Source organism: Oncorhynchus mykiss, chromosome 13, assembly GCF_057628025.1.
Source record: "Oncorhynchus mykiss isolate SJ-2025 chromosome 13, ASM5762802v1, whole genome shotgun sequence".
Classification (NCBI taxonomy): domain Eukaryota; kingdom Metazoa; phylum Chordata; class Actinopteri; order Salmoniformes; family Salmonidae; genus Oncorhynchus; species Oncorhynchus mykiss.
This window is the reverse complement of record NC_143034.1, coordinates 67,337,194-67,348,870: the sequence shown is the minus strand read 5'-3', so window position 1 is coordinate 67,348,870 and position 11,677 is coordinate 67,337,194. Positions and strand designations below refer to the sequence as shown.

General features: G+C 48.0%; 1 protein-coding gene across 1 annotated transcript in view; it reads right to left on the bottom strand.

Moving 5' to 3' along the window:
• Positions 1-11,677, bottom strand: part of LOC110487024 (dynein axonemal assembly factor 5) — a 65,960-nt gene that overhangs the window by 22,061 nt on the left and 32,222 nt on the right. Inside the window, exons 7-8 of the mRNA XM_090197310.1 lie at positions 8,374-8,517; positions 4,297-4,465 (exon numbers count right to left, since the gene is read on the bottom strand). Of these exons, the coding sequence (XP_090053436.1) occupies positions 4,297-4,465; positions 8,374-8,517 (313 nt within the window). The remainder of the gene's footprint in view (positions 1-4,296; positions 4,466-8,373; positions 8,518-11,677) is intronic.

Here is an 11,677-nt window from a genome sequence, read left to right as displayed (position 1 = left end):
ATAACCACACAAAGACTGGGGGGGTCTGACCGTAAGCTTAGAATGGACTGGTCAGTTATGACTGGAGGCTTAGGGGACTAGAGGACATACTACAGCTGTTTATTGCTGTTCTCATACAATCAGAGCAGAAACCTCAAATACCTGTTCAGTACATCCTGTTACTATCATCTGATAAATATCTGTGTAAATCTATTGGTCCTGATTAAGCATGAATAACAGTACAACTATAAAACTAAAGAACAAAAATAACTTCTCTATTATTAGAATTATACAGACAAACCTAAAAGGGTTCTATTTTGGGTTCCATGTAGAAACAATTCCATAGAGGGTTCTACATGGGGACAGCCAAAGAACCCTTTTTTCTAAGAGTGTATAGGTCTGGAGTGCAAGTGTGTGGTGTGTGAGAGAGAGAGACGGAGACAGAGACAGAGAGAGAAACAAGGGCAAGAAGGGCATTCTATGCCATCAAAAATAACATAAAATTCAACATACCAATTAGGATCTGGCTAAAAATACTTGAATCAGTCATAGAGCCCATTGCCCTTTATGGTTGTGAGGTCTGGGGTCCGCTCACCAAACAAGATTTCACAAAATAGGACAAACACCAAATTGAGACTCTGCACGCAGAATTCTGCAAAAATATCCTCTGTGTACAAAGTAGAACAACAAATAATACATGCAGAGCAGAATTAGGCCGATACCCACTAATGATCAAAATACAGAAAATAACTGTTAAATTCTACAACCACCTAAAAGGAAGCGATTCCCAAACCTTCCATAACAAAGCCATCACCTACAGAGAGATTAACCTGGAGAAGAGTCCCCTAAGCAAGCTGGTCCTGGGGCTCTGATCACAAACACACCCCACAGAGCCCCAGCAACACAATTAGACCCAACCAAATCATGAGAAAACAAAAAGATAATTATTTCCAATGTGTCAAGTAATTAACAAAAAACAGAGCAAACTAGAATGCTATTTGGCCCTAAACAGAGAGTACACAGTGGCAGAATACCTGACCACTGTGACTGACCCTAAACAGAGAGTACACAGTGGCAGAATACCTGACCACTGTGATGGACCCTAAACAGAGAGTACACAGTGGCAGAATACCTGACCACTGTGACGGACCCTAAACAGAGAGTACACAGTGGCAGAATACCTGTCCACTGTGACTGACCCAAACTTAAGGAAAGCTTTGACTATGTACATACTTAGTGAGCATAGCCTTGCTATTGAGAAAGGCCGCCGTAGACAGACCTGGCTCTCAAGAGAAGACAGGCTATGTGCACACTGCCCACAAAATGAGGTGGAAACTGAGCTGCACTTCCTAACCTCCTGGCCAATGTATGACCATATTAGAGACACATATTTCCCTCAGATTACACAGATCCACAAAGAATTTGAAAACAAACCCAATTTTGATAAACTGCCATATCTACTGGGTGAAATAACACAGTGTGCCATCACAGCAGCAAGATTTGTGACCTGTTGCCACAAGAAAAGGTCAACCAGTGAAGAACAAACACCATTGTAAATACAACCCATGTCTTTATTGTTTTGAAACTTCTGTATGTGTAATGTTTACTGTTAATTTTATTGTTTATTTCACTTTTGTATATTATCTACCTCACTTGCTTTGGCAATGTTAACACATGTTTCCCATGCCAATAAAGCCCCTTGAATTGAAATTGAATTGAAAGAGAGAAAGAGAGAGCGATCCGGGATGAAAGAACGTGTGTCGGAGGTGCTAATGTCGGAGGATTATGGGGGATAGGGGTAAAGGAATGCGTAAAGTGAGAGCCCTGTAACCCTCCCTAACCTGGACTGAGACAGACTGGGAGTGGGGGGGGGATTTACCCTAGTCACTAAGCTAACTTGGCTCTAATGACATGCTTTCTGTGTGTAGCTGGATAATGGCAGGTTATGTTGCTGACTTGCCAGATGCCTCAAACTGAATTATTTTGCTGCCATCATTCGCTACATACTTCAGTCAGACTGCCACCATTGAAGTTGTTTGTAGTGACATCAAAGTGCGGGGTGTTGTACAAAACCAAGTCATCAGCGATTGGACCATCTCTAACCATCAGAGTATCAAAGCCAATGACACATTTTTAAAAGTGCCACTTTACACATTTTTGTTCTGGCTCTGGCCCAAACCATCGGTTTCTGGGACCAATCAGACCGTAGAGGAGGTACTCAGATACAGACTCATTTTTGTTCTGGCTCTGGCCCAAACCATCGGTTTCTGGGACCAATCAGACCGTAGAGGAGGTACTCAGATACAGACTCATTTTTGTTCTGGCTCTGGCCCAAACCATCGGTTTCTGGGACCAATCAGACCGTAGAGGAGGTACTCAGATACAGACTCATTTTTGTTCTGGCTCTGGCCCAAACCATCGGTTTCTGGGACCAATCAGACCGTAGAGGAGGTACTCAGATACAGACTCATTTTTGTTCTGGCTCTGGCCCAAACCATCGGTTTCTGGGACCAATCAGACCGTAGAGGAGGTACTCAGATACAGACTCATTGCGAAGAAGAAACTAACATCCATGGGTGTGATGTTTTGCCGGTGCAAGGAGTTTGGGTAGCCAGGCAAGTCTCTTTCTGTCTGTGTGAGTGTTTCTAAAGGGGACTTGAGTTAAAGGTCTTTGACTTGTCTCAGAGTCATACAGGTCTTAAGGGTAGATGACAGCGTAGAAATAAAGTGAATAGAACGGACATAGCAACATTTGTTTCCATTCCTGTTAGTGAGTATTTCTCCTTTGCCAAGATAATCCAGCCTCCTGACAGGTGTAGCAACATCACACAGCCATTGTAGAGGAGTGGGACAACATTCCACAGGCCACAATCAACAGCCTGATCAACTCGATGTGAAGGAGATGTGTCGCACTGCATGAGGCAAATGGTGGTCCCACCAGATACTGACTGGTTTTCTGATCCACACCCCTTCTTTTCTGTTGTTGTTGGTATATGTGACTAACAGATGCATATCTGTATTCCCAGTCATGTGAATTCCATAGATTAGGGTCTAATGAATGTATTTACATTGACTGATTTCCTGATATGAACTGTACCTCAGTAAAACCTTTGAAATGATCGCATGCTGTGTTTATGTTTTTGTGATGGTGGCTGTTTGGCTGGTATGGAATGAAGGGTTGTCTTCAATGACAATATCCACTCTATAACTGGTATTGGAGTGGTGGGGAAACAACATGGAGGTAATAGCTTGACTATAGTCTCACCTGACTGGCCAGCGATGACATGTAGCAAATATTGTATACTATATTGACAAGATAGTCAAGTGACCCGCACTAACAGTAGAAATACATGTCCTCAAATATGGAAGTCAGGGTGGAGGCGGCGAGATCAGGTGGAACCATTCTAGCCAATGAGAGGGCAGATATGCATGTGAACAACAGGCCATAGAGATAGATGACTCATCTTTGTGTCTGTGCCATTATAGAGTCTGTGACCGCAAGGGCAGCACCATTGAAGCCATTTCCATTTTAAAGTAGTCAATTTTCTTATTTTTCATTGGCTGATTGCTCCAAAATCATAGGAATCCCCACCCAATTGTCTACTTTAAAATGGTGGAAGTCCTCAATGGCAATATCCACACTAAAACGGGTTATATCCATGATGAGTCCTCACCCCATGACAACAGGAACAACTCCAATATAAAGTTGTTTTTTTCTAAGTTGGGTAAATGCAACGTGTGTCCACTTATATCAGTAAATTCGGAACAGCCTAACCATTCTGAAACTTCAGTTGATCGAATAAGCCTCACTTAGCAAATGAGCAATTCCATTTTTTGTTGACCAAATTCAACACTCTCCCATTGACCAAAAATTCCTCCCATCTTAGGCTTATTTTCGTGGACAGATTTTGGGCGGAGTAAAACCTCTTGCTTCGCCTCTTCCTCTCTGCCTTTGGTCTCACATGATTCTGACAATAATGTGGTTTTAGTCTCACCTGATTGGCCAGATATGACTGTTTGGACAGTAATGGGTTGGTTACAGATTGGTCTTCTGATTGGACAGAATTGACCTGTATTCTCACCTGATTGGCCAGCGATGTGGCTAGTCTCACATGACTGGCCAGAGATGACCTATAGCAGAGCTCTCCAACCCTGTTCCTGTAGGTTCTCTCAAACCCTAATCTAACACACCTGATTTGAATGAATATCTATCTGATCAGTTGAATCAGGTTAGTTACAAGTGGAGTTGGATTTAAAACCTACAGGAGGGTAGGCTCTCCAGGAACACGCTTGGAGAAGCCTGACCTATAGTCTCACCTGATTGGGTGGAGATGACCTGGAGCTGCAGTCTCTGGGGGGAGTAGCTGGTCCAGGTCTTCTGAGAGGCTGAGAGCCACTGGAGCAGCTGATCCATGTGCTGCCTGTAGAGGTCAGCTACTGTAGCCAGACCCTGGACCTTACACAGAGACACTACGCTCTGTTCTGCCTGAGAGGAGAGAGACAGGTGGAGAGAGATGGAGAGGAGAGAGAGAGAGAGAGCGAGATGGAGAGAGATGGAGAGGAGAGAGAGACACAGAGAGAGAGGGAGATGGAGAGGAGAGAGGGAGACAGAGAGAGGGAGATGGAGAGGAGAGAGATAGAGAGAGAAACAGGAAGGGAAGGTGAGAGAAAGTGATCAACACATTCCATTAAAATGTTAATGGCTGTGTTGCAAGTTTAGATTACATCTGGAAACAGAAGCATGAACAGTAACTTTACCATGAAAATAATAACTCTCCAAAAACGCTGTAAACAATGTGCTTCACATGCTCTTAGTCTTATACAGTGCCTTGCGAAAGTATTCGGCCCCCTTGAACTTTGCAACCTTTTGCAACATTTCAGGCTTCAAACATAAAGATATACAACTGTATTTTTTTGTGAAGAATCAACAACAAGTGGGACACAATCATGAAGTGGAACGACATTTATTGGATATTTCAAACTTTTTTAACAAATTGGCCGTGCAAAATTATTCAGCCCCTTTACTTTCAGTGCAGCAAACTCTCTCCAGAAGTTCAGTGAGGATCTCTGAATGATCCAATGTTGACCTAAATGACTAATGATGATAAATACAATCCACCTGTGTGTAATCAAGTCTCCGTATAAATGCACCTGCACTGTGATAGTCTCAGAGGTCCGTTAAAAGCGCAGAGAGCATCATGAAGAACAAGGAACACACCAGGCAGGTCCGAGATACTGTTGTGAAGAAGTTTAAAGCCGGATTTGGATACAAAAAGATTTCCCAAGCTTTAAACATCCCAAGGAGCACTGTGCAAGCGATAATATTGAAATGGAAGGAGTATCAGACCACTGCAAATCTACCAAGACCTGGCCGTCCCTCTAAACTTTCAGCTCATACAAGGAGAAGACTGATCAGAGATGCAGCCAAGAGGCCCATGATCACTCTGGATGAACTGCAGAGATCTACAGCTGAGGTGGGAGACTCTGTCCATAGGACAACAATCAGTCGTATATTGCACAAATTTGGCCTCAATGGAAGAGTGGCAAGAAGAAAGCCATTTCTTAAAGATATCCATAAAAAGTGTTGTTTAAAGTTTGCCACAAGCCACCTGGGAGACACACCAAACATGTGGAAGAAGGTGCTCTGGTCAGATGAAACCAAAATTGAACTTTTTGGCAACAATGCAAAACGTTATGTTTGGCGTAAAAGCAACACAGCTGAACACACCATCCCCACTGTCAAACATGGTGGTGGCAGCATCATGGTTTGGGCCTGCTTTTCTTCAGCAGGGACAGGGAAGATGGTTAAAATTGATGGGAAGATGGATGGAGCCAAATACAGGACCATTCTGGAAGAAAACCTGATGGAGTCTGCAAAAGACCTGAGACTGGGATGGAGATTTGTCTTCCAACAAGACAATGATCCAAAACATAAAGCAAAATCTACAATGGAATGGTTCAAAAATAAACATATCCAGGTGTTAGAATGGCCAAAGTCCAGACCTGAATCCAATCGAGAATCTGTGGAAAGAACTGAAAACTGCTGTTCACAAATGCTCTCCATCCAACCTCACTGAGCTCGAGCTGTTTTGCAAGGAGGAATGGGAAAAAATTTCAGTCTCTCGATGTGCAAAACTGATAGAGACATACCCCAAGCGACTTACAGCTGTAATCGCAGCAAACTTAAGGGGGCTGAATAATTTTGCACGCCCAATTTTTCAGTTTTTGATTTGTTAAAAAAGTTTGAAATAGCCAATAAATGTCGTTCCACTTCATGATTGTGTCCCACTTGTTGTTGATTCTTCACAAAAAAATACAGTTTTATATCTTTATGTTTGAAGCCTGAAATGTGGCAAAAGGTTGCAAAGTTCAAGGGGGCCGAATACTTTCGCAAGGCACTGTACATCAAACCACTAACACATGTACCCATACAGAAAACAAACAGGAAGCATACATCCCATAGTCACAATAAACATCAACGAAGAGGAAATGAGCAGAGTGAGAGAAAGGAGCGTGAGCATAGTGTTGTCTCTTCAGGACAGAGGAAGTGACCTCGAGGGGCGCGTTATGGTCCCCTTGAGGGGAGGCGGGGATGGACACTGTCTGATTGACTGTCCTCGAGTCAATAGTGTTAACCCCCTGCGAAGGGAGCCAACAACCCCCCCCCCCCCCCCCCCCCCCCACAAACCCTGACTGGAAGATCATTTTCTGGGAAAACTGGCGTTGCCATTCCCCCTGGGAGGTGGAACAACATCCAGGAATGTCCCAGGCCATGCTCTCCCTCCCTCCTTCCCCCCTTCTCTACATGTCCCAGGCCATGCTCTCCCTCCCCCCTTCTCTACATGTCCCAGGCCATACTCTCCCTCCCTCCTTCCCCCCTTCTCTACATGTCCCAGGCCATGCTCTCCCTCCCTCCTTCTCTACATGTCCCAGGCCATGCTCGCCCTCCCCCTTCCCTACATGTCCCAGGCCATACTCTCCCTCCCTCCTTCCCCCCTTCTCTACATGTCCCAGGCCATACTCTCCCTCCCTCCTTCCCCCCTTCTCTACATGTCCCAGGCCATGCTCTCCCTCCCCCTTCTCTACATGTCCCAGGCCATGCTCTCCCTCCCTCCTTCCCTACATGTCCCAGGCCATGCTCTCCCTCCCTCCTTCCCCCCTTCTCTACATGTCCCAGGCCATGCTCGCCCTCCCCCTTCTCTACATGTCCCAGGCCATGCTCTCCCTCCCTCCTTTCCCCCTTCTCTACATGTCCCAGGCCATGCTCTCCCTCCCTCCTTTCCCCCTTCTCTACATGTCCCAGGCCATGCTCTCCCTCCCTCCTTCTCTACATGTCCCAGGCCATGCTCTCCCTCCCTCCTTCTCTACATGTCCCAGGCCATGCTCTCCCTCCCTCCTTCCCTACATGTCCCAGGCCATGCTCTCCCTCCCTCCTTCCCCCCTTCTCTACATGTCCCAGGCCATGCTCGCCCTCCCTCCTTCTCTACATGTCCCTGTCCCTATTCTTCCTCCCAGTTCCAAACAGGACACCGTTTCTGCAGACAGACACACAGACAGTCAGACATAGAAGGCCACTGAGTGGTCAGTCATTCATCCGTTGGCCAGAGTGCAACTCCACTTCCCGCTCCTCTCCTCGTAGACCTGCTATTAGCACACAGTCCAGACAGACCGACTAAACTAAGACGTAACACAGGGCTTTTACAGTCTGTTCTGTTTCCTCTGCCTCTTCTCTTTGTCGTTTTATTCTGGGTCAAGTTACCCGGACGAGGAGTGTCCTTCGCGGCAGGATGGCGCTCGCATGGCATGTAATGGCAGTAGGCGTGAGGAAAGATGGCGCTGATTCTCTCGCTCTCTCAAAACCGCCTCCTTTCACCCTTGGCAACGGTTTAAACTAGTTCCACTCCAAAGGTGCAATTTCTGACTAAATGGGTAATTACAGTAGACTGTCGAGTTCCACTGTGCCCACTTTGAACCAGGGCCAACACTTACATTCTTCAAATAGCTTCTCTGGCCCGCTATACAAAACATACTCACAGCTGTAATAAACAAGGAGGAGGGGGGTGGAAAGAGAGTGTTACATGTTAAAAACATTCTAGATCACCACATGTCAGAGCAGAGAAGGAGAGGAGTAGTTACACAGGAGAGGTGGATGGTTATAAACGTTGAGCCCACAGGGGAGGGGAGGCCTGCCTGGAAGACAGAGAGGATAATGGGATTGCTCGTTAGAGCCACTGGGTGAGGCTGTGTGTGTGTGTGTGTGTGTGTGTGTGTGTGTGTGTGTGTGTGTGTGTGTGTCTCTTACCTGGGCAGTGAGCTGGGGTTTGATGTATGGATGTGTAGACATACGTATGTGTGTCCATGTACTGTATGTGTGTGTATGTGAGCACATCTTACCTTGTCAGTGAGCTGTGGCTCAGTGGAGAGGCTCTGGACAGTAACCAGCACCTGTAACAGCTGTAGACTGACCGAGCAACAGTCCTTCTCACAAACAGACAACAGAACATCCACACAGGACAGCAACTGGTCCAGATACACCGCCTGGGAGAGGGACGGAGAGACAATTCTAATTCAGCCCTTTATTGGGTAAATATCATACATCACACAAACACATTTAAATATCAGCCCTCACACATTTACACCTGGAAAAGGAGAGACCGGGAGAGAGAGGGAGACGGAGATAGGGGAATGTGTAGATTGAGGTGGAGTGTGAGAAGGGGTGAGAGAGATAGGTACAGAGAGAGAGATAGGTACAGAGAGATAGGTACAGAGATAGGGAGTAAGAGAGAGATAGGTACAGAGAGAGGGAGTAAGAGAGATGGGTACAGAGAGAGGGAGTAAGAGAGATGGGTACAGAGAGAGATAGGTACAGCGATATGGAGTAAGGGAGTAAGAGAGAGAGATAGGTACAGAGAGAGGGAGTAAGAGAGATGGGTACAGAGAGAGATAGGTACAGAGAGAGGGAATAAGAGAGAGGTACAGAGAGAGGGAATAAGAGAGAGAGATAGGTACAGAGAGAGAGAGATAGGTACAGAGATAGGGAGTAAGAGAGAGATAGGTACAGAGAGAGGGAGTAAGAGAGATGGGTACAGAGAGAGATAGGTACAGAGAGAGGGAATAAGAGAGAGAGAGAGGTACAGAGAGAGGGAATAAGAGAGGGATAGGTACAGAGAGAGAGAGAGATAGGTACAGAGAGAGAGAGATAGGTACAGAGATAGGGAGTAAGAGAGAGATAGGTACAGAGAGATGGGTACAGAGAGATGGGTACAGAGAGATGGGTACAGAGAGAGATAGGTACAGAGAGAGGGAATAAGAGAGAGAGAGAGGTACAGAGAGAGGGAATAAGAGAGAGAGATAGGTACAGAGAGAGAGAGAGATAGGTACAGAGAGAGAGATAGGTACAGAGAGAGGGAGTAAGAGAGAGACTGCAGTGCTAGTCTGATGGTGCATGAGAAGCCCCTGACCTCTGTTCCTCACTGTCATACTGTTAAATGAGGGAAAAGTCAATGGTGTGACCGCTCCCTTCACCACCAGCCTAGAAGCTAGATTTATTTTCTCTGAACTCTATCCGCCCTCTCCCCTCTATCCCTCCTTCTGTCTCCCTCGCTCACACTTCTCTCCATCTGCTCCCTCTCACCTCTCTCACGACACGCCATCCTCCCTTCCTCCCTCAGTTCTGACACTCTCTCTCTCTCTCTCTCTCTCTGTGTCTCTCTCCCTCTGTGTCTCTCTCCCTCTGTCTCCCCCCCCCCTCTCTCTCTGTGTGTCTCTCTGTCTCTCTGTCTCCCCATCTCTCTCTCTCTCTCTGTGTCTCTCTGTGTCTCTCTCTCTCTCTCTCCTTGTCTCTCTCTCTCTCTCTCGCTCCGTGTCTCTCTCTCTCTGTCTCTCTCTCTGTGTCTCTCTCTCTCTCTCTGTGTTGCTCTCTCTCTCTGTGTTGCTCTTTCTCTCTGTGTTGCTCTCTCTCTCTCCATCTGTGTCTCTCTGTGTCTCTCTCTCTGTAGGGTGAGCTCATGTTTAGACAAAAGGCCCTCCACTCTGACCAATTTCCATGCCATCACCGGGAGCACAGCCTTGTTTCCTGTTTTGCTGTGGCCTGTCATTAGAGAGGAGGGAGGGATGGGGAGGCAGTCTCCAGGTGTTTGCTTAGGGAGAGAGGGGGTGTATTAGGGAATGGAGAGAGATGGCCAAGAGTCTGTACGCACGCACACACACACACACACACACACACACACACACACACACACACACACACACACACACACACACACACCTCATCCCTCCCATTCTCCATAATGACAAAACGTCTGTTCAGTGCTCAAAGCAGGCACTAGGAGGAGCACAACACTGTCTTCCCCGAGCGGCCAAAGAGCGGCCAGAGCGGTCAGAGAGAAGCCAGAGAGCAGAAAGACAGCGGCCAGAGAGCAGCCAGAGAGCGACCAGAGAGCAGAAAGAGAGCGGCCAGAGAGCAGAAAGAGAGCAGCCAGAGAGCAGAAAGAGAGCGGCCAGAGAGAAGCCAGAGAGCAGAAAGAGAGCGGCCAGAGAGCGGCCAAAGAGCAGAAAGAGAGCGGCCAAAGAGAAGCCAGAGAGCTGCCAGAGAGTGGAAAGAGAGCGGCCAGAGAGCGGAGAGAGCGGCCAGAGAGCGGCCAGAGAGCAGAAAGAGAGCGGCCAGAGAGAAGCCAGAGAGCGGCCAGAGAGCGGCCAGAGAGCGGCCAGAGAGCGGCCAGAGAGCGGCCAGAGAGAAGCCAGAGAGCGGCCAAAGAGCAGAAAGAGAGCGGCCAAAGAGAAGCCAGAGAGCTGCCAGAGAGTGGAGAGAGCGGCCAGAGAGCGACCAGAGAGCAGAAAGAGAGCGGCCAGAGAGAAGCCAGAGAGCGGCCAGAGAGCGACCAGAGAGCAGAAAGAGAGCGGCCAGAGAGCAGAAAAAGAGTGGCCAGAGGGATGCCAGAGAGCGACCAGAGAGAAGCCAGAGAGCGGAAAGAGTGGCCAGAGAGCAGAAAGAGAGCGGCCAGAGAGCAGAAAGAGAGCGGCCAGAGAGCAGAAAGAGAGCGGCCAGAGAGCTGCCAGAGAGCTGAAAGAGAGCGGCCAGAGAGCAGCCAGAGAGCAGCCAGAGAGCAGCCAGAGAGCAGAAAGAGAGCGGCCAGAGAGCAGCCAGAGAGCAGCCAAAAAGCAGAAAGAGAGCGGCCAGAGAGCAGCCAGAGAGCAGAAAGAGAGTGGCCAGAGAGCGGCCAGAGAGCGGCCAGAGAGCGGCCAGAGAGCAGAAAGAGAGCGGCCAGAGAGCAGAAAGAGAGCGGCCAGAGAGCAGAAAGAGAGCGGCCAGAGAGCAGAAAGAGAGCAGCCAGAGAGCAGAAAGAGAGCGGCCAGAGAGCGGCCAGAGAGAAGCCAGAGAGCAGCCAGAGAGCAGCCAGAGAGCAGCCAGAGAGCGGCCAGAGAGAAGCCAGAGAGCAGCCAGAGAGCAGCCAGAGAGCAGCCAGAGAGCGGCCAGAGAGAAGCCAGAGAGCAGCCAGAGAGCAGCCAGAGAGCGGCATGCCACTTCAGTGGGAAGGAAAAGAGATCAAAGCATAAATAAATAAGATGGAAGAGCAGTGAGTCTATGACAGGACTGGAGAGGAGAGACTAGAGGGTCAGGACTTCCAGGACTGGAGAGGAGAGACTAGAGGGTCAGGACTTCCAGGGCTGGAGAGGAGAGACTAGAGGGTCAGGACTT